This window comes from Poecilia formosa, unplaced genomic scaffold, assembly GCF_000485575.1.
Source record: "Poecilia formosa unplaced genomic scaffold, Poecilia_formosa-5.1.2 Scaffold1, whole genome shotgun sequence".
Taxonomy (NCBI): domain Eukaryota; kingdom Metazoa; phylum Chordata; class Actinopteri; order Cyprinodontiformes; family Poeciliidae; genus Poecilia; species Poecilia formosa.
The window spans coordinates 4,605,027-4,623,695 of NW_006799940.1; the positions used below are offsets into that span (position 1 = coordinate 4,605,027).

The window sequence follows — 18,669 nt, forward strand, 5'->3', positions numbered from 1 at the left end:
TTACGTAGCAGCATATTTCTGCAGAGTGGATCTCGCGCAGGGCTTAATGTAAATACTGAGGACTTCCATAAGAAGTATTTGTCTATTTAAGGCACTTAACAGATTTGTGTGAGAAAGAGGAAAAACATGTTCAAAATATGAATAATCTGATTTATTTATTTATTTATTTTTTTTCCTTAGGCAGACAGGTCTGGGATATAGTCGGGGATATAAGGTTGTAGAGAAACTTAAAGCAGGGTTAGACTCCAACACAATATCCCTAGTTTTGAACATTTCAAAGATCAGTGCTCATCTCTAAAGATGAGAAGAGTACAGGGCAACTGCGAGCATCAAGACAAAGGACAACACTTCAGAGGCTGCAAAACAACTGACATTTGGTTGAAGTTTCACCTTCCGCCAGGACCGGTCCTCATAAATACAAATTCACAGCAAACGTTTCATATTTGGAATATCAAACTGAAAACCCCTCCTACCATTTCCTTCCATGCACATAATTTTGCACGGCTCCATATGTTTTAATCCACAGCTATTTGCGACCACACAACTACCGCACTATTTAAACATTCCTTTTTATCGGTCCAACACATTTTGGTGCGCCTCTTGGCAGCTGGTAAAAACCCTCTCTGCTGCAGCAGCCAGTACATGTTCCTTGAGCTATTTTTAATAAATCCCTAACCTGGTACTTTTGATCATTCTTAAACCCATGCGTCAAACATGCTTTTAATCGAAAGACACAAATTTAGCGTTTTTATGACGTTGTAAATTTGATTCACGGTGGATTATGTGCAAAACGAATGCTTTTCCTTCCATCATTGAGCAGTGGAAAACCAACTTTAAATCCCTCTTACCAGAGCGATAAGAGCCTAAAAAGCTATTAGAGCATGACTCCTGAGAGATGAACAAGACAAAAGATGTGATGCCTTTACGTTTATGGAAGGTGGGAACACTACCAGGCTATTTTCACTCCAACGCGTCATATTAGTTGTGCCAGCTTCTGCCTTTCAGCTGCTGCTGTTCTCTACCTCTTGGGCACATTTTGTTTCTTGTCACACTAGCTGATCCCTCGATTAAAAACATTGAATGCTGAGAGGGTGTTATCCTTGTTCTGAGTTTTTGATCCTCAGTGTCTGGGGGTGCCTGCTGGGCCCAGTCGTCCCTTGCTGAAACCGTTGATCCCTGGATCTTTGTGGAAATGATTGCACAACTGGAATGGGTTCTTAAACATGCCAAGTGTGTTTACCTTGCCTAAAACCTCGTGGAGAAAAACAATTTCAGATCCAGATATCAAATGGCTGCAAGGCACTGTCCAACCAGCGTTCCCTACTGACTACTAGAAGCACAGCGGTCTCAAACGAATTTAGCACAGTTTATAAATGTTGCCCCAGTTCACAATAAATGTCAAACATGTCAAGTTTAAATCAAGCTCGATAAACTTCAAGTTAGCCATGATAGTCAAGAAGTTCAATGCAATACAAACAATAGCTTTGCTAGGAATAAATAGAAACCAAATCAATCAAAATGATATGTAGCCAGACAGACAGACAGACAGGATGGACACAGCATGTAATGGCAATTTGTATAACATCTTCTTTTCAAGCAAAGCCACCACTGAAATGGCAGCATTCTCACATCATGAGCAAGCAAGTGGAGTCAGTGGAGAGGAACCACTCAATTTTAACAAGAAGAAACCTCCAGCGAGGCAGGTTCCATATGGGAAACTTTCTGCCACAACTCGTTGGTTTGTCTTTTCCTAAAAACAAACAAAAAACAAACGAGCTAATAACAAGCGTCAGGAGATTGTGTCAATAAAGCTGTAGACAAATCTATTTGTTTCCCCATTCACAATGTCCATCCCAATCGCTCCAATTACACTGACTGAAGAGAAAAGTTTATTTGAGGCATCCTTGCAACAAAATGCAAAGCCCAGCGAGTTTCTCTGCTATTCTCCAGTTTGTTTCTCTGCAGGAAAGCCTTTGGCACTCACCAGTCCAATGGGGAAAGTCACTTTTTGCAAGCATTGCCAAGATTTCGACTTGAAGGCCAAACCATGGAGGCAGACAGATGCATCTGTCCACAGTCTCTCTGTTCTTCTCTTGGAAATCTTTCTCTCTTCCCTTCTCTCTCACCCTCTCTCTCTCTTTAGCTCTCTCTCTCTGTCTGTCTCTCTCTCTTACTCTCTCTCTCTCATATACACACGTACGCATGCAAACACAAACACGCGCTGGGGGTTGCTTCCTCATCGTTCACACAGAGAAATGCCCTGTAAGGACATCCTTATCCAGCAAACCAGACTCAGCTGGATGCTCTGCAATAACAACTCCAGCCGTCCACCATCCAATCAACTGGGCTTACTGCTGTGTGGGTGTGTGTGTGTGTGTGTCTGTGGGTGTGCATGTGTGGGTGTGTGTGCATGATGTCTTTTTCTAAGATCTGTAACCACAAGGCACATGGAGTATTTATTTCCCCAACAAAAACAGAAACATGAACAAGTCATACAAAATGAATATTGAAAAGGAAAATACAATTTATTATAGCTTATTTATGGTTCGTCGGGATGGGGGTTCTAATGGGAGAATCCCAGCGTCTCATTCAAAAAGAAATTCTTCTGTTGAAATTTTCAATGCATATGCTGAGAGCTATAAATAGAACGAAAACTAATGTGAAAATTTTCTGCGTAGTGACGATTGACTGTGGCGGATTATGTCGCTGGAAAAATTGAAAGTGTTTCATTGGATGTTTGACTTTACTGTCTGGCAAAATGGGTCAGTTTTTCAGTCCATTAAAAGTTTTAATTATTGTGAAATCAATCAAAAACTTAAACTACTTTTTCATGCGCTCACTTTTAACTTAGTAATGTTGTAATTCACTTGAATGAATCATGTTCTCATTTGCGAAACATTTAAAGTGCTGTATAAAGTTATAGAGACGAAATTTTAAGAATGTGAAATAGATTCTTAAATCTATATGCAATTGTTAATTATGTTACCAGCCAATATATAGTTTCTTGGGTTTTTTTTTTTTTTTTTCAACATTGAACATCAGTCCTGCTTATTATAGGCAAAAAGACCTAACTAGACTGGATAATATGTACATTTAAAGAGTAAATTTTACAGATATGTTATTTTTAACTATTATTTGTGTGAATCATTGACACCTTGAAATCAACATCAATGACTCCAGTGTATTCATATTTATCTCCTTCAAATTAAAATTTGAACTCACCATGCATTTGCTACAAATAGGGTGTAGATAGCATGTAATAAAATGCTATTACTAGTACTTGACTGCATGCAGACAAAAATGAGCATTACTCTGGCTTATCTACTACAAAAATGTACTTTTAGAAGTTTTCAGGTTTTGTCCCATTTTTCAATAAGGCTGGGGAATCGTCTTTGCTGATCAAATCAGAAGGAAATAATAAACTTAAAAATGTAAGACAATGTTTGCTTTCATGTCGATGTAACTAATTATTATATCTTGTGTTACGCAGTTAGTCAGCATGCTGCACACCACAGCCTGGTGTGCAGCTGTGGTGTGCAGCAGTGATTAGGGCTGCAGAAAACAATGTGGATGACTGGGCAGGCCCATGATCTGTGGGCCAGTTGTTTTGTAATCATGTTCTTAAAGCAATAAAAGTTCTGAAAGTCTTTTCAATGAGAAATCGAAGAGTATTCCTGCACACACGAATGTCTCCACATCATACAGGTGGTTCTGGCGTGTTGTCTTTTCACCTTCAACAATGTTCAATTATTCTCCCTGTTCTGCCACTCTCTTTCTGGTGCTAAATAATCCATCCTCACATTGTACTCTGGAAAACGTTTGCGGCTGCATGACAGTGTGGACAATTCAGCTCTGGGCCAAATATAGGTGAGCAGTTAACCAAAACCTGTAAATGGATCTGATTCAGGGTCTGGAACACAGCCTGTTCCAGGGTGAGTTAGCGTTATGTGGTGGTGACGCTAAGTGTGTGTTTGTTTTAAGCTTTCATCTCATTGGCTGAAACCAATAACAAAAGTATGCGAATAGCCCAGAAATCCCAGTATCTTGATGAGGTATGAGTTTCCCCCAACACTCAAAACAGTTCAAATTTCCTCTGTAAACAAGCTGAATTCAAATGCAAAAAGTTTACCATTTTAAAGTATTCGAAAGTGCTATTTAAAGCATGGCATGAATCCTTTACAACTTCAACTGGTGTATTTTACAAAAAACAATAAACAAGCAAAAAAAATCACTATTTTCTTAGAAATTTGTCTTTTTCTTTTTTCCTCCATTTCTACTTTGGTGACCTATTTCCAGTTTTCCTATGACACATCACATGTTTATTATCCTTAAAATTACAGTAAATGTTGAGACAAATTTTCTCTAAAAGTAAAGAAAAACAAAATAAGCATAATATAAACATTTGATTTCTCTTTGCAAGTGTTCCACTGATTCTCCACAGCCTGTAATGTATTTGTGACAGCCTGTCATTAGGCTTACAGACAACAGATTCAATTTTATCACATTCCTCACTTTTATGATACATGAGTGTTCCTGTAGTAGTTTGAAGTCACAACTGGAACTTAAGAGTGCGGCAGGCGAATTAAGTCTGCCTAACTGCAGTTGCTAGAAGCAGGGATTTGTGGGCATTCGTCAGCACTAAGTGGAAGTGACAGTATGGAGAGAGGTCCTAATTACTGTCTCACTTGACTAATTGTCGTCTCTGAAGAATGTATTCCCACTGAGGTCCCTGGGATTTTTTGAGAGCTCTGCTGAAGATATATAGACCTTCACCACGCAGTGTTCAAAGGCGTTTCCACAAATGGTAAATGTAAATACACCAAACTCAGAACTGCTAGAGTGAGGCACAAACACTGCACTGCATTTGCTCGGAGACATACAGGGATAGCACAGCAAGAAAAGGGAACAGGGTTATACATTTTGTATGTGTGAAGAAAGTGCATGCATTTCTGTTGGGTCTTGCCAATGTGTTAAAACATCCTTTGCCACAGTCATCTTGACAAGATGTAATGAATCCATCTGTGGCCTTCACAAGCCAAGGATGTTAAAATAACCTGTAGCATTCAAAATAATGCAGCAGACATGAGCCTTTAGTGCGGGCGCAAACACAACTGAATGAATCTCTTCTTTTTCAGGGTCTTACCATTCAAAGTGCATCAGCTTTTCGTTTCCATGGTTTCCTTCTCTGTGCCAGTGCTATCTATCCACCAGTCTGCCTGTGTTAGAGAGCGAGGGAGGGAGTGTAGTGCAGACAGAAGGAGAGAGAACGCTTTTTGCAGTGGTTATCTCTCCTTTGCATAAAAGTCCCCTTTGCATTAACTGCTCTGTGAATGGAGTTGGAATAAACGCACCAGCCAGTTCACACAGATGTCTCTGTGGGTTACAAGTGAGTGTATGAACTCCTCTAATTTGTGCTCTCCTTCAAAAATGACAGTGTGATGGTGGATGCAAATAAAAGATCATCCGTCAAACGGCACAGGGGTATTTTCCTATTAGCAACAACAAACTAGAGGAGCGGGGTTTCAGTTCAGTATTACAGTGTGGCAGTCTGCCACTCCCATATGTCCCTGTTGTGTAGCTAGGTCACACAGAGTTGTTACATATTTATTGGTTGTGGTAGAAAGAAAAAGTTTGGAGTTTATGACTAGTAGCAAAGATCTTCTTGTCGTGTCCGATGGCATCTTTCTGACCCACATCCAAATCACACTCTGCAGCAAGGTGGGAGCACAAGGATTTACTTACAATATGTAAAACTAAGTTAATGACTGAAGGCATTCTTTTCTAGGACAGGTTGAGGATTTGTCTGGTGGAAGAGAAGACAGGTTAGCAGCAGGTTTAGAGATGCATTTGACAGTGGATTTTTTCTTTGAGGGGAAACATGCTTACAGTTCCTTACAATTGCAGGTAGAAAGAGCGGTGAGAGGGATCTGGGTGAAGGAGATTGATGGACTTGAGATGAGTCTTTGAGGTTCAAAAACTGACCAGAGGGGAGCAAGCAGGCAGGTGGGACTAGAGCTGCAGAAAACAATGCGGATCAGGTTTGTTCCAAACAGGTTCTTGCTTGAGCGCATGCAGGTGGCTGAACATTTTCTGAGATGAGAGAGCAAAGGTATGCATGGCTGGAGATGAATCTTAACTTGATCTTCACAAACTTGCTAAGTTACTCAAAAGAACACTAGGAGAGGCACAAATCAATTCTGACAGGTTAGAAACAACAGTGACAGATAACAGTGGTTGTGTTGCAGATCCTTATATCATCAGTGGCCGCACTACAATCAGGGCTGCTCACTAGCAGAGGTCTAACTATATGAAAGATTGCCACACACACCCAAATCCAAAGGCTGCCACCTGGTGGCCCAGACAAACATGACAAACAAGAAGCCTCAAAGTCACGGATCAACTGGGGATCCAACATGAGGGAGTGAGAAACCCAGAACAGCTCCTTAGGACTGTAACCCTCCAGGTCGAATCGGTGCCGGATGCCCCTCCCACAGCACTGGACATCCATTATCCATCTGATTGAGAAAGCAGAGAACCCACCAATATCTCGAGCAGGTGGAGGGGGGTCTGAAAGGAGGGCACAAAGGACTTCATACCACAGGTTTTATCAAAGAAATATGAAATACTGGTTGGATCCATAGACTCTCAGGTGGCTTGAGACGAACAGAGATGCGGCTCAGCACAGAGGTTATGTCAAAGGGACCAATGAATCTGGGGGAAAGTTTCTCATGAAAATATTTGGGAGTCATGTCTCTGGTGGAAAGTCATGTCTTAGGTATTGAAGTGCTGCAAGTCTCTTGAATTGACAGGAACTCTGGCTGCAAGAGCAGAAGTAAACAGACCCAAGAGATGAACGGTGGTCCTCACTCTGATAAAATCTCTTGGGGCATCCTGTGAAGACAGAAAACAACGTTTTACAAGGAGCTGAGCTGTTTCAAGAGCTTATGAGAGATTAATATAATGAAGTGACAAGCCTTAGATGAGCAATCTATTATAGTTAAATAGAGATGGTAGATCATTGACATATGTGACCATGGATATGATAGACAAGTACATAGCTCTTTACTCAAGGGCCGGTGTCTTGAAACTCTTAGATGTGTCCAAGGTCCAACACACTGGAATCAGATTTTAAATTGGTACCTACCTAAAACAAATAATGGGGCCATTATTTGTTTTAGGTATGTTGAAGCAGAGACACGTGTAATGTTGCAGGACACTGGCCCTCGAGACCTGGATTTGAGGTATTAGCTGTGTGTGCCCAATAAATGAGTCTGGACCTTAGAGCAGAGGGAACATAGGCCCGGCCCCGTGTTCTGACTCCGAAAGTTGAGCCTCCAAAACCTAGTTTCTATGGATTCCATGAAAGGGCCACCATGATAAATGAAGTGGGATGACAGAGGCGACTGTTAGTTCATTGTCTGGAGAAAATTGTCAAGAAAGAGCATTGGGCTTAGTGCTCTTGGAACCCAGCCTATAAGACATTATAAAATTGAAACAGGACAAGAAAAGTGACCATGGTGACTGGCTCGGGTTGAGACAATTAGCCTCTTGCAGGTAGCCCAGATTCTTGTGGTCTGTCCAAACAATGACAGGATATTTGGCTCACTTTAGCCAATGTCGCCACTACCCTAAACCTAGTTCGATGGCTGGAAGTTCCCCATCTCCTATGTGACAACTTCTTTCTGTTTTTGTGATCCAAATCTGTTCATTCTTAAATATTTGTTAGATCAAAACCCATATATGGTTTGAAGCTCCACTCATACCTGACGGCATTTCAGAACCCAGCACATTATGTCGGGAAAATAAGCTTTTTCTTGTGATTACGAAATGATTAAATTGCATTACACACAGATGAATCAATCAGCTAATGCAGGGGCGTGATTTAATTCAATTTAAATAAATTCTGTGTATTTACATAACTCATGTTTACAATGGATATCATTAAATACAATCAAATATCAAAGGCATTTCAATGACAGAAATTCCTTTTTTAAGCAGAATTATAACTAAATCAACCTAGTCGTATACAAAGATTCACATTCAACTACGTACATACTAAGTAAATCCAAGTTATAACTCAGTGCAATGAAATGTATTATTACTACATTCCGTTACTAATGCTAGCGCTTTTTCTATACTTAACAGCAGTCAACTGCAGAGTTGTTCACTTTACAACAACTCTCCACATTAAGAAGTCATGTGGTGACACTGGAAAGGAACTACTCCTGCTTAACAGGAAAAGACCTCCGGCAGAACTCAGCTTTGTGTGAGTACCCATCTACTGCAAAGAGCTCAAGCTATGAGAGGACAAAACAGAAAGACTAAAAACACAGTCGCGCAGGTCCAATAGTACTTTCTATGGCAAAGAAAAAGACAAAGTTAATGGGAGCATTAGCTCTTTAAATGTTTTCTTGGAGAGTCACACAGCTAAACAGATGAGCTGGACGGTGGTATAAACTATGGGATGAGAAAAAAGTATTTGTAGTCAGTGGCAGAAGTAGGCACTTGAAGGCATTTATCCAGGAGAGAGACACAGTTATTCACAGAAAGACACTACAAAGTGTATTCTCGGTAGAAAATAAAGATATTGTCAGCAATAGCTCAGCCAACAGGCCCATCTATGTCTAAAGACCAAAACACTGGACTGGGTGCACCTTCTGTGGAGAGGGAGAAATAAGACAGAACATAAAGTTAGTCACAATATTTGAAGATGATGCATAATTGGAAATTATTAGGATAAAAAGCAGAGCGAGACAAAGTAGTTATTATGTTCAATAGGGTTTCTATAACATCATAGCTAGAGAGAACGATCAAATTTATCCAATCCATTTTAACAAAAGGTTGCTCAAAAAGTAAAAGGTCTTTCCTCTTCAAGTAGACGTCACAATGATCTATAACAGCAAGTGAAGACAGAAGACTGCTGCTAAATGACTCGCACCCAGAAAACACTGTATATTTAAACCTCTTGTGTTGAGATGACATGAATTAGCTTTTTATCACTACAAAACTTCCTTTCAGCAACATAAGGACATAAACATGTTGTTATTTTGAAATATAGCCAGGAATGTAGATTTTTAAGTATTGCTTTTCTTGGCTTCTCTAGACGTGTTTTCTCGGAGCTCAATAAGGATTCCTTTCATGCTGTCTAAGCTCTGCTGACTTATATGAAAACCCAGAATTTCTCCATAATTATGCTAATGGTCCAGATGGTAGCATGATGAGTGCCATTCTCTTTGATATTCACACACTTCAGAGTGCTGGTGTGCAGACCCACGCACCCCGACACAGGTTCAAAGTCAATGTTCACACCACCTACTTGATTCCATGTAATTACTTCGTTTTTCCTTTAGCTCATACAAGCGCCCTCTCCACTGTTAAATGCATTTGCTGGTATTTGTTAGGGGGATTTGACAGATCATGTGAAGTACAGCGCTCTAGCACTTCAGCAAAAATTAAAAAAAAAAAAAAAAAAAGCAGTGATGACGAGTTTATTCAAACGGTTGCATTATAATTGGAATGCTGCAGGGAAATAAATATAAACAAGCGGCCAGAATAACCACTGCATGAGCCTACTTCGGTAACATGTTAGTGGATATTTTAAATCAGTGATTAACTCTCCAAACATCATTTAAATACACTGTGGGCCACCTATAAATACTGATAGGCTTTATTTAGAGTGTTTCTTCACTCACAGGGAAGTCATTCACACTTAAACCTCACAATGACTGTGTTCATCCACACTTGGACCATGGTGGCACCGATCAAAGAGCTTCTTTCACTTCCCCACAGGGATTAAATAGCCATCCATCCTCTCAGGGCGGAGGTGTGCTGCTGTACCTTTGCTTCCAGCTGATGCACTGGCCTATGAAGAGCTGGTCACGGGGGCGGGCACTGAGAAGGTGCATCCAGATAGTCCACACAAGAGCGACAGATATGCATCTCCTCGCCGCAAAGACATGTAACGCAGCTCAGCCTTTTTTTTAAAAAAAAGCTTTAATCAGATAAGAGGTATTATAGACTCTAAAGATAGTCGTAAAAATGGCCAGCATCTGTAATCTTTTCCCATGCTAGAAATACCTGTTCATATAGGGAGAATTCCTCATTCTCAAAAACTGAACTTTGTTGCCTCAGAGGCTTTTAAGTTTAAGTAAAGATATTTGCATATGTTAAAAAAAATTCAACCCTTCCGGCATCTTCTGTCGACATGACAGATTTGTGGTTCTGCCAATTTTAACTGGTTCCATTCCACTCCTCCCACACTGCTGGGTAGAAGGATTGCTTATTGAAATCCCATAAAGGGGATTTTGACAGGGAATTTGTGAATGGCAACAAACATGAAGTAGGCCTACAAAGCTGAGTGGCTGACATTTATAGTCTGGAGTGCTGTTTTTCAGCAAAACATCTGCTGTATAGGCTACTTTATCTTTCCCAGATGTGAAGACAACCTAAGTCATTATAGGTTATTGTTTGCCTGCTTCGGCATCTAGAATTACGATGTCTCTTTCAATGGAGCTCAATGATGAATAAACAATCAGGAACACACCTATTGTGCCTTGCAAACATATACCCTTTAAGCTTCTTTTTTTTTTTTTTTACATTTTGTCATTTAAGGAACAATAAACCTCTGTGAATTTTAAGAAGATGCTATATGTGGGGCTGAATGCAGTTGGATTCATCCCCTAAAATCTGATTCAACACATTAAGTTACTGTGCACTATGATATTAGAGTGCAGTTCTGCTGTGCGTAATTTAGTCTCAGTGTAAATACAGCTGTTTTTTTGAAGGCCTCAAGGTCTGTAGTGTCATGAAGATGAAGTACAGATTGCGCAGGTCAGGGATAGTTGTAGAGAGGTGTAAAGCTTGGCTAGACAACATCCGAACAATATCCCAAACTTTGATCATCGGGGGGAGTTCAGGTCAATCCGATATTTAAAAGTCAAGACAGCGTGGCACAGTTGCAAATTTGTGACTGTTCATCTGAACTGACATGTAGGGCAAGGACAGAGTTAATCAAGGCCATTGATTAGAGAAGCAGCCCAGAGCCCCACTTTAACTATGAATGAGCAGTACAGATCCGCAGCTCAGATTGGAGCTTGTCGACACAAATCTGGTCTTTACAGAAAGGTTGAACAAGATACAACAAGTCGATTTGAAATTAGCCACAAAGAAGAAATTAAACAAAAAATACACTTTTTGGTCTACATAGAAAAAGTCCCTGGTTAGAAAACCAACTGTGTCACCCTGAACACAACATCTTCAGCAAGAATGACGGGGTACACACAAAACCATCCAGCCAATCTCACTGACCTCGAGTTATTTAACAAAGAGTATTCAATGACATTTTGGACTCCGGACGTATAAAGATGGGAGACACATACTATAAAAACCTTCAAGTATGCTCACTATCAAACACTTGACAGTGCTAAATACATGTGCACACCACACATTTAAGATTTTAATTTGTAAACAGATTAAAAAAAATAAAAAATCTATGCATGTATCATTTCTTACCCAATGGCTGCTGGAGATAAAGATTGAAGATGTTTCAGATAATAGCGTTTAGACAATGGACAATGGATCAATCCTTTATTCTACTTCAATAAAGCCCACTTAGCTTTGGAGTATTACAAAAAAAATTCTGAATAAAACACATAACTTGTGGTTTTAACAAGACAAAATGTCAAAAAGCTTTTCTGGTTGTAAAAACTTCTGCAAAACACAATTTGGAATATCAACTACATAACAATGGTCACATCTCAAACTGGTGATGAGCATATGTTTTGTCACCACACTGAATTTCCCAAGGAGGACTTTTTTTGGGGGGGGGCAGGGGGGGTAAATAAATAAACATCAGATGATAGTTTTGGAATCAGAAGAAGCTTTTCAGTCACAGGGCCATGTGCGTACTTTGCATATCCGCCCATCTCACCAACAGTTCTTCAAGTGCTTGGCGCCAAGTTGTAGGGAGGCAGAGAAACTGCTATAAAGGTGGAATTAATTAGGTTTCCCACTCAATCCCCTCTCTTTATTGATACTTCGTTCCTCTCTCTTTTTCCTTTTTTGCATTTTTCCTCTGTGGATAGTCCATCTCATTCTCTCTCTCTCTCTCTCTCTCTCTCTCTCTCTCTCTCTCTCTTCTGCCCTCTCGCTCACTCACGCTTTCCGTCTTTGTGGTGCGCGTTCACAGCACCAACCTTGGCTCGACGTCAGAGGCTGTGCAGCAGTGCAGTATAATGGGAGAGCAAGCAACACAGAGAGCCTCATAGGGGGGCTGCATATCGCTGCTGTATCCTCTGCTTGGCGCTCTCCAGTAGCCTCACCTAAAGCCCGTGCCCGGGCTCCCCCTCCTCCACGCCGGATCCGTACCCTTCGACATGGATGTCCCATCATCCCTCGACCCCGAGGATTGCCGTTTCTTAGCGCAGTGAAGAGGGAGACGGACGACAGGAGTGACGGAATTATGCCGGGATCGCGAATGGATTTGGGGAAAGCGCGAGTGACCATGCCGTGATCTTGCACATCCAGGGCCGCCGATACCCCTGCCTTTGCCCAACAGCCGTAGAAGAATCACGGGGGAATCAAGCCCGCCGCGCACCGGGGAGGAATTATCCACTGTGCATTTGCTTTGAAAACATCATGAAGATTACCTCCCATCATCTGATGATAACCGGTCTCGCTATCAGGTTCAACCTCAGGCTGATCCCGCTTCTGCTGCTGTTTCTTGGATACACTCGCGGGATGCCGCACGTTCTAAGATTTGGTGAGAAAACGTACAATCTGTTACAAAGTCTACTGGCCACACTGATCGGATGTCTTGTGCGCTTGTCTGTTGCTCGTATTTTGAGTGGAAATTTGAGGATGCACTTTGTGAAATGTATCGTTTTAGTCATATGCTTTGCAACTTCACTTCACCATATAAATATTTAGAGCTTAAGAGTTTTATCACGACCTGAACTCCATCGAGAAAATGCTTGGGTCTTTCATCAAACTTGAAGCCACACTAACTCTTAAAAGACCGTACTGTAATGCTGTGCTAGTATGCAACAGTTCCTGGCTATTGACTGCAAATGAAACTCAAGCAGCACCGCTTTGGGGCTTATATTTTCTAACAGGTACCCAGCCGGGCATCCCCGCATCTCCTTGGCCCTTTAAACCCCCCACTCCACAGCATGCCCGCTGCAGTGAAGGTTTCAGATGTAAACATCAGCCCCGGGGCTCTGAGAAGATACAATCTATCTGCGTCCTGTGGTGCTTTTCAGGTTTAATTCCACTAAAGCGCCTCTCATATAAAGATATTCCCGGGGTTTCTGCATGTACTCGGACAGTAATTTAAACCGACTTGGAGAATTTGCCTTCAGCTCACTTTAACTTTATGGAAACTGGCAAGCAAGTATTTAATGTTGTTGGCTGCGGTTGCCACTTTTGTATTTATCGGCTCGTAACTTCAACGTAACGCATGTGCGCGTAAAGCAGCCGAAATCAGACCTCTCCAGACTTCTTACTGGTGCCTAATTAGATCCTCATCTCTCAGGATGGAGATGGAGAGGGCTTCTTGCCTCTCCACCCAGTCGCTGTATTTACGGAAAACACATCGGAGTTGCACAGAAAGCGGATGTCATCAAGTGTTGACAACAAACTCCCTAATATTCTCATCCACTCCCCCCGTGGGGGGTCCTGCTTAAGAGTCAGGCGACGTCCACGATTGCCGCCGCTATGGCAACGGAAAGTGCTCTTCTTCCTGCTGCATTCTCTTTCCACTGAGTGGCTTCCAGTCTCACAATTTGCCTGACAGACGCCCGGCATCAACTCTGGGATTTATTTAAGATAGTTTTCAAACAGTCCGTCGACTGGAGATAAAGCGGAAAAAATGAGCCAAATCAGGAACGTTACGCTTGATTTGTTCAGTACATTGATAAAGTGTGGGGGGGAAATGGCCAAATCAAAAATGCTACGCTTAAAAGAGACGTGTAGTTACCATTCAAACCAAACCACACACAGAATTTTGCTAATACAATTGTGTAATATAATCCACAAATCCTTTTTGTGTATATTTTAATCACTATTTCTGAGTGGAAACTGTGTATTTTAGTACATAGTTAAACTAAGTGGTTAAATTCTACAAACTGTGATTAATTAATTTAATTCAATTTGTTTTTAATTATTCTATTTTGAGCCTCAAGTTAAGACATAACAGTCAATATTTGTTCATTTATATTTCATCAATCATTAGAAAGTCCAAAAAAATCCACCCTACATAGCTAATAAACACCAACACACAGTATTTAAATCTATTTAACGTAACTCAACCCCAAATATATATATATTTTTTTCTTACTTAATATACATTTAAAACCCATAATCTCAGAATGACCAAACAGTACAAAAATACATTTGGGGGGATATTAATCATAAACCATACAAATAATTTATATCCTCAGCTTACGTATTTGCTTTTAAATGTATTGTGTAAAGGTGATTACTTTGTACTGGTAATAAATTCTATCCAAACATTCAGATCTCAATTCAGATAAAGTTGTTGGTTTAGTTGATTGTTATTGTCATTTGTCTTGTATATCAGAAAATAATAAGGCTGAAATATTTATATGGAATCTATCGAAAATGGATACAACTTTAAAAAGTTTGGAAGAAGAAAATTAAGTTGTTTTCCAACTTCAACTGGTTTGAAAACAGTCCAAAATCTTCTAAAATCTATTGAAAAAAAAAATATATATATGTAAGGCATGTATTTGTTCAATTCTAACAGTTTCACCAGTGCACACCTGATTAATAATGATACAGTTTTACAGTAGTCAAGTTATATGGAAAGGGTTGTTTCTGCCACAAAGCTATGTTGTTTTCCATGTTTTCTAAAAGAAAAAAACAAGAAATAATTTTTCATGACTAAAATATTACTGAAATTACTAGTACAGATTTAATGTGTATTCTTACAGGAGAGCATGGAAGCATTTTCTCTGACAACCACACCTAAGATCTAATTTTTTTTTAGCTATGCTAACCTCAGGACTAAGAAACACAGATTGTTAGCAAGTTTGACATTAGCATTACCACTGATGCTACATTAGCTAGCAAAACTCAATGTTAACTTAAATTTTTGCTCCAACTCAGAAAGTTTCTTAAACACGATTGTCATGGTAAGCTCTGTTGAGTCAGTATTCATAAATTATGACAAACAATAAACCCATATCAGGCATATTATTGTTATAATTCTCTGAGACACCAGACAACAAACAGAGATTGAGCAAACCAGCAACTTCAGCGCAAAATCTAATTCTAAGGTACATTTAAGGTAGTTACCATAACAATGTAGTGTGGTTAGATTTGAGGGATTATTTAAGATTCAATTTCCGAAAAACATGTTTTAAATACGCTTGATTAAGTAATTTGACTTGCTTGACTTTAAAACCATCCGGAAATGCTTTTATGGTGTATGTATGCTTTATCAAAGATTGCATGAAGCCAAACTCAATTTAAATTCACAATATTTTTATCTGTACCTGCTGTGCTGAACTTGTCGCCTCTGCTAAGCTTGAAAAAAAAAAAAAAAAAAAAATTCCGCAGGGCATCTGGCATCAGTTCTGACATAGACATGACCAGGCGAGATAAGACATTATTCATGCCACTGCGATCTTTTGCTCTAAGGTAAAAGCTCATGCTTGATTCCTTTCCCCCCTCAACTAGTTGCATGTAACACGGCTGGAATTGAGTTAAACCCTTAGCTTGTCTCTGTCTGTGGTTCTGAAAGGAATAAAAAAAAAAAAAAAACAACTAAAGCTTCTGTTCAGAACCAGGGACAGAGACACATATGTTCGGCACAACTGCTTGTTGCTGAACAGTGCTTTCAGTCACGTTTTGTTACGTTCGTGCTTACTGGTTCATTATCTATTGCTAGGAGGAGAATGTCGTCATTTGCATATGTGTGTATGAAGAATTCTATTGAAAAACCTAAAATGTACATGTCAGAACGAGAAGAAATGCAACAAAGAAAACCCTCAGGTGAAGCAGGAGTCATTTCCAGAGCCTTTTCTTGTACTGCAAGATGTGCTTACTCAGCAGGATAATCCCAGCTGCTCCTGCAGGAGGCCGGCTGAACGAGGAGGTCAGCTCCCCCGAGTCTGCTTGTTTCCTTCCTTGCCCCCTTGCTACATTCTGTCCAGACAGGCAGCTCGCATTGTGGAACTGCTGTTCTCTTGTCAGACTGAAACCTTTACACACTGTAGCACCACAGCCCAGTCAGGCTTTTGTATTCACAGCATCGGGCTCACCGGGGTAGAGTGACAAGTGTCAGAGGAAAATAAAAAAGAAATGGGTAAAAAAAAAAAGAGAGAGAGAGAGAGAGAGAAATGTTTTTTGGGGGGCCACCAGCTGCAGGCGAGGTAGCAGAGTTTATTCCCACACCGAATTTGATTTTTGTGTTTAATGTTTGTCACTTAAAAACGTGGAAGATGCTCAGTGTGTAAAAGGGTTTACAGAAGATTTAACCAAACACCCGGTAAGAGTAGATTTTCTCTTTGACAGACACACACCCACCAAGTAACACTTTGCAGAGCTGCTAAGGGTCTTCTGGATCCAGAAGAAAATATCACTTTCAACCTGAGCAGTCACCACAGTCAGACGTGCCGCTTTTTTACTCACACAGGCAGCTGAACAAAAAAATGTGCACTGGATTAATCTGCAAGCTAAGCTGCAGCTTTATTGCTCTTTTAACACTCTTCTTGGCAGAATTGCTTAAGTGTTTTTATGTGCAGCAATTATCAAACTTAACGTATAAACTTAATTTGAAAAAGTGGTAATTCAGGTTTGAAGTAAAGTTTGAAACAGCCATATTCCTTAAATTATTTTTTGAAAAAAAAAAAAAAAAAAAAAAATTTTATATATATATATATTTGTGCACAGCCAATTTGTATATGGAAAGTCTGTTGAATCTAATACAGGTGCACAGTTTTTGACATACATTTCACATGAATTCATGCCTGCATATTTTAACTTTGTAAATTATAGAATAACATAATGTTAACTGAGCGTCTCCACACATTTCTAGTTGACTTTATTATTGCTAATTCCGTACAGCACATTGAGCTGCTTTCAGTACGAAGTGTGGCTTAAAAATAAAATCGACGGATTAACTGTTAATTCACTGCCAAGAAATTTTAAAATTTAGGGTCACATAAAATTCTGTTCTATTCTATTCACACATGTAGCAGCTCAACATATTTGGTGTTAGCAGATACTGCTGAGTTATCCTGATATGTTTCCTCCATATCCAAAAATGTAGCCGTTTCTTTGTGTGTATATATATATATATATATATATATGGCCCTCAGCTTATATATATATGGCCCTCAGCTTATATATATATGGCCCTCAGCTTATATATATATGGCCCTCAGCTTGCCAGTGACTGTGACGTTGAGTGATAGTATTATCGCTGCCATCTGCAAACAGCATTGGCAAAACCAATTTGTCTCTGGGCTGTCAGCTGCTGGTGAAATCATTGTTGACTCATAAATGCTCTTTCTTTCTCTACACGTTCTGTTTACATTTTCTTAGTATAGACATATGCTGGATATATTTCAGACAGAAATGCAATCATTATTTTTCATTTTGAAGAAAGGAAAAAAAAATCAATTATTTTCTTTCAGTCAACTGCCAAAAGACAAAAATCCCCTCTGGTGAAAAAAGAGAAGGTGTTTTTTTTTTTTTTTCCCTGACCTCCCTCACTATGTCTGCACTGTGATATGGGATCTCTTATTGCATTTCTAATTATAAAGAGGCTCCGTCCTGTGAACTGATTTATGGCGAGGCTAAATGTTCAGGGTGAGAAAGAATGGTGGGAACAAATTCAAGAGGAGCTGATCACTAATTGACTTTATTTGCTTTCGGTTTCTGCCAGTCTGGAGTATCGGCAGGCTGGAGTTGAGTTCGGGATTGTAAGAATTATGGATAACACCCAGCGCCCTGGCCCGCTGCCAGCATGTTCACAGCGAACCCATTTAAATACGCACAAAGCTGCTTAAAATATTCATGTGTCACTTGGCCTCGCTGTGGCTTATAGAAATGTGAAACTATCTCTGCTGGCAAATGATTTCCATGGTTTAAAAATACCCACTGTGGGTTTCAAGAACAAAGAGGAGATCTGTCTCACATTAGCATGCAGCACCACACGTGGACTCGAAGCAGAGAACTATCTAGATGGATTTCTAAAACATGTTTACAGTCCCGACTCTTTGAAGGTCTCGCTGTCATGCCTCGGCTACGAAAAACCTCGACGCTGATTAATTCTGGGGTGCAGATTGTTACCGTTTTGAAATGGCAAATATCCGTGAGGTATGAAATTAGTTTTCTTGCTGTGCTAAGAATTAAGCCATTTTCACAGATTTACCAGTGTCATTTTAAAAGATTATTTACATAGGAGGTGGCTTCAGCTGATTGACCTTGTCTGCAGCCATTTTTCAGTTTTTTTTTTTGCATATCAAATAGAATACACACGAGACCTGTGCTTCTCTCTTGTTGTTGGCTTCACTCCTGTGTTGGATTTTCACTTTTCGCAGCCTTTCACTCACTGTCATCATCGCTCATGAATTCCAGTGCTAAGGTTAAGGGTTACATGTGCAATTGTTCTCTGAAATGTCCCTTGAGAAGAGTGCCTTT

At 40.0% G+C, this 18,669-nt stretch overlaps 1 protein-coding gene and 1 long non-coding RNA gene across 3 annotated transcripts in view; one reads left to right on the top strand and one right to left on the bottom strand.

The window, feature by feature from the left end:
- Positions 1–5,719: 5,719 nt before the first annotated feature.
- LOC107833715 (uncharacterized) lies at positions 5,720–6,330 on the bottom strand. The gene is made up of 2 exons (XR_001659481.1): positions 5,887–6,330; positions 5,720–5,803 (listed from the first exon to the last, which is right to left on the bottom strand). It is a non-coding gene; the product is annotated as an uncharacterized LOC107833715 (long non-coding RNA).
- Positions 6,331–12,092: 5,762 nt separating this feature from the next.
- The window catches only part of LOC103134310 (glutamate receptor ionotropic, kainate 2), a 32,044-nt gene continuing 25,467 nt past the window's right edge, over positions 12,093–18,669 (top strand). The window contains exon 1 of one of the 2 annotated variants that reach the window (XM_007546498.2): positions 12,093–12,760. In XM_007546498.2, the coding sequence (XP_007546560.1) occupies positions 12,637–12,760 (124 nt within the window). In that variant the 5' untranslated portion in view covers positions 12,093–12,636. The remainder of the gene's footprint in view (positions 12,761–18,669) is intronic. The other variant, XM_007546506.2, reaches the window with a different exon arrangement.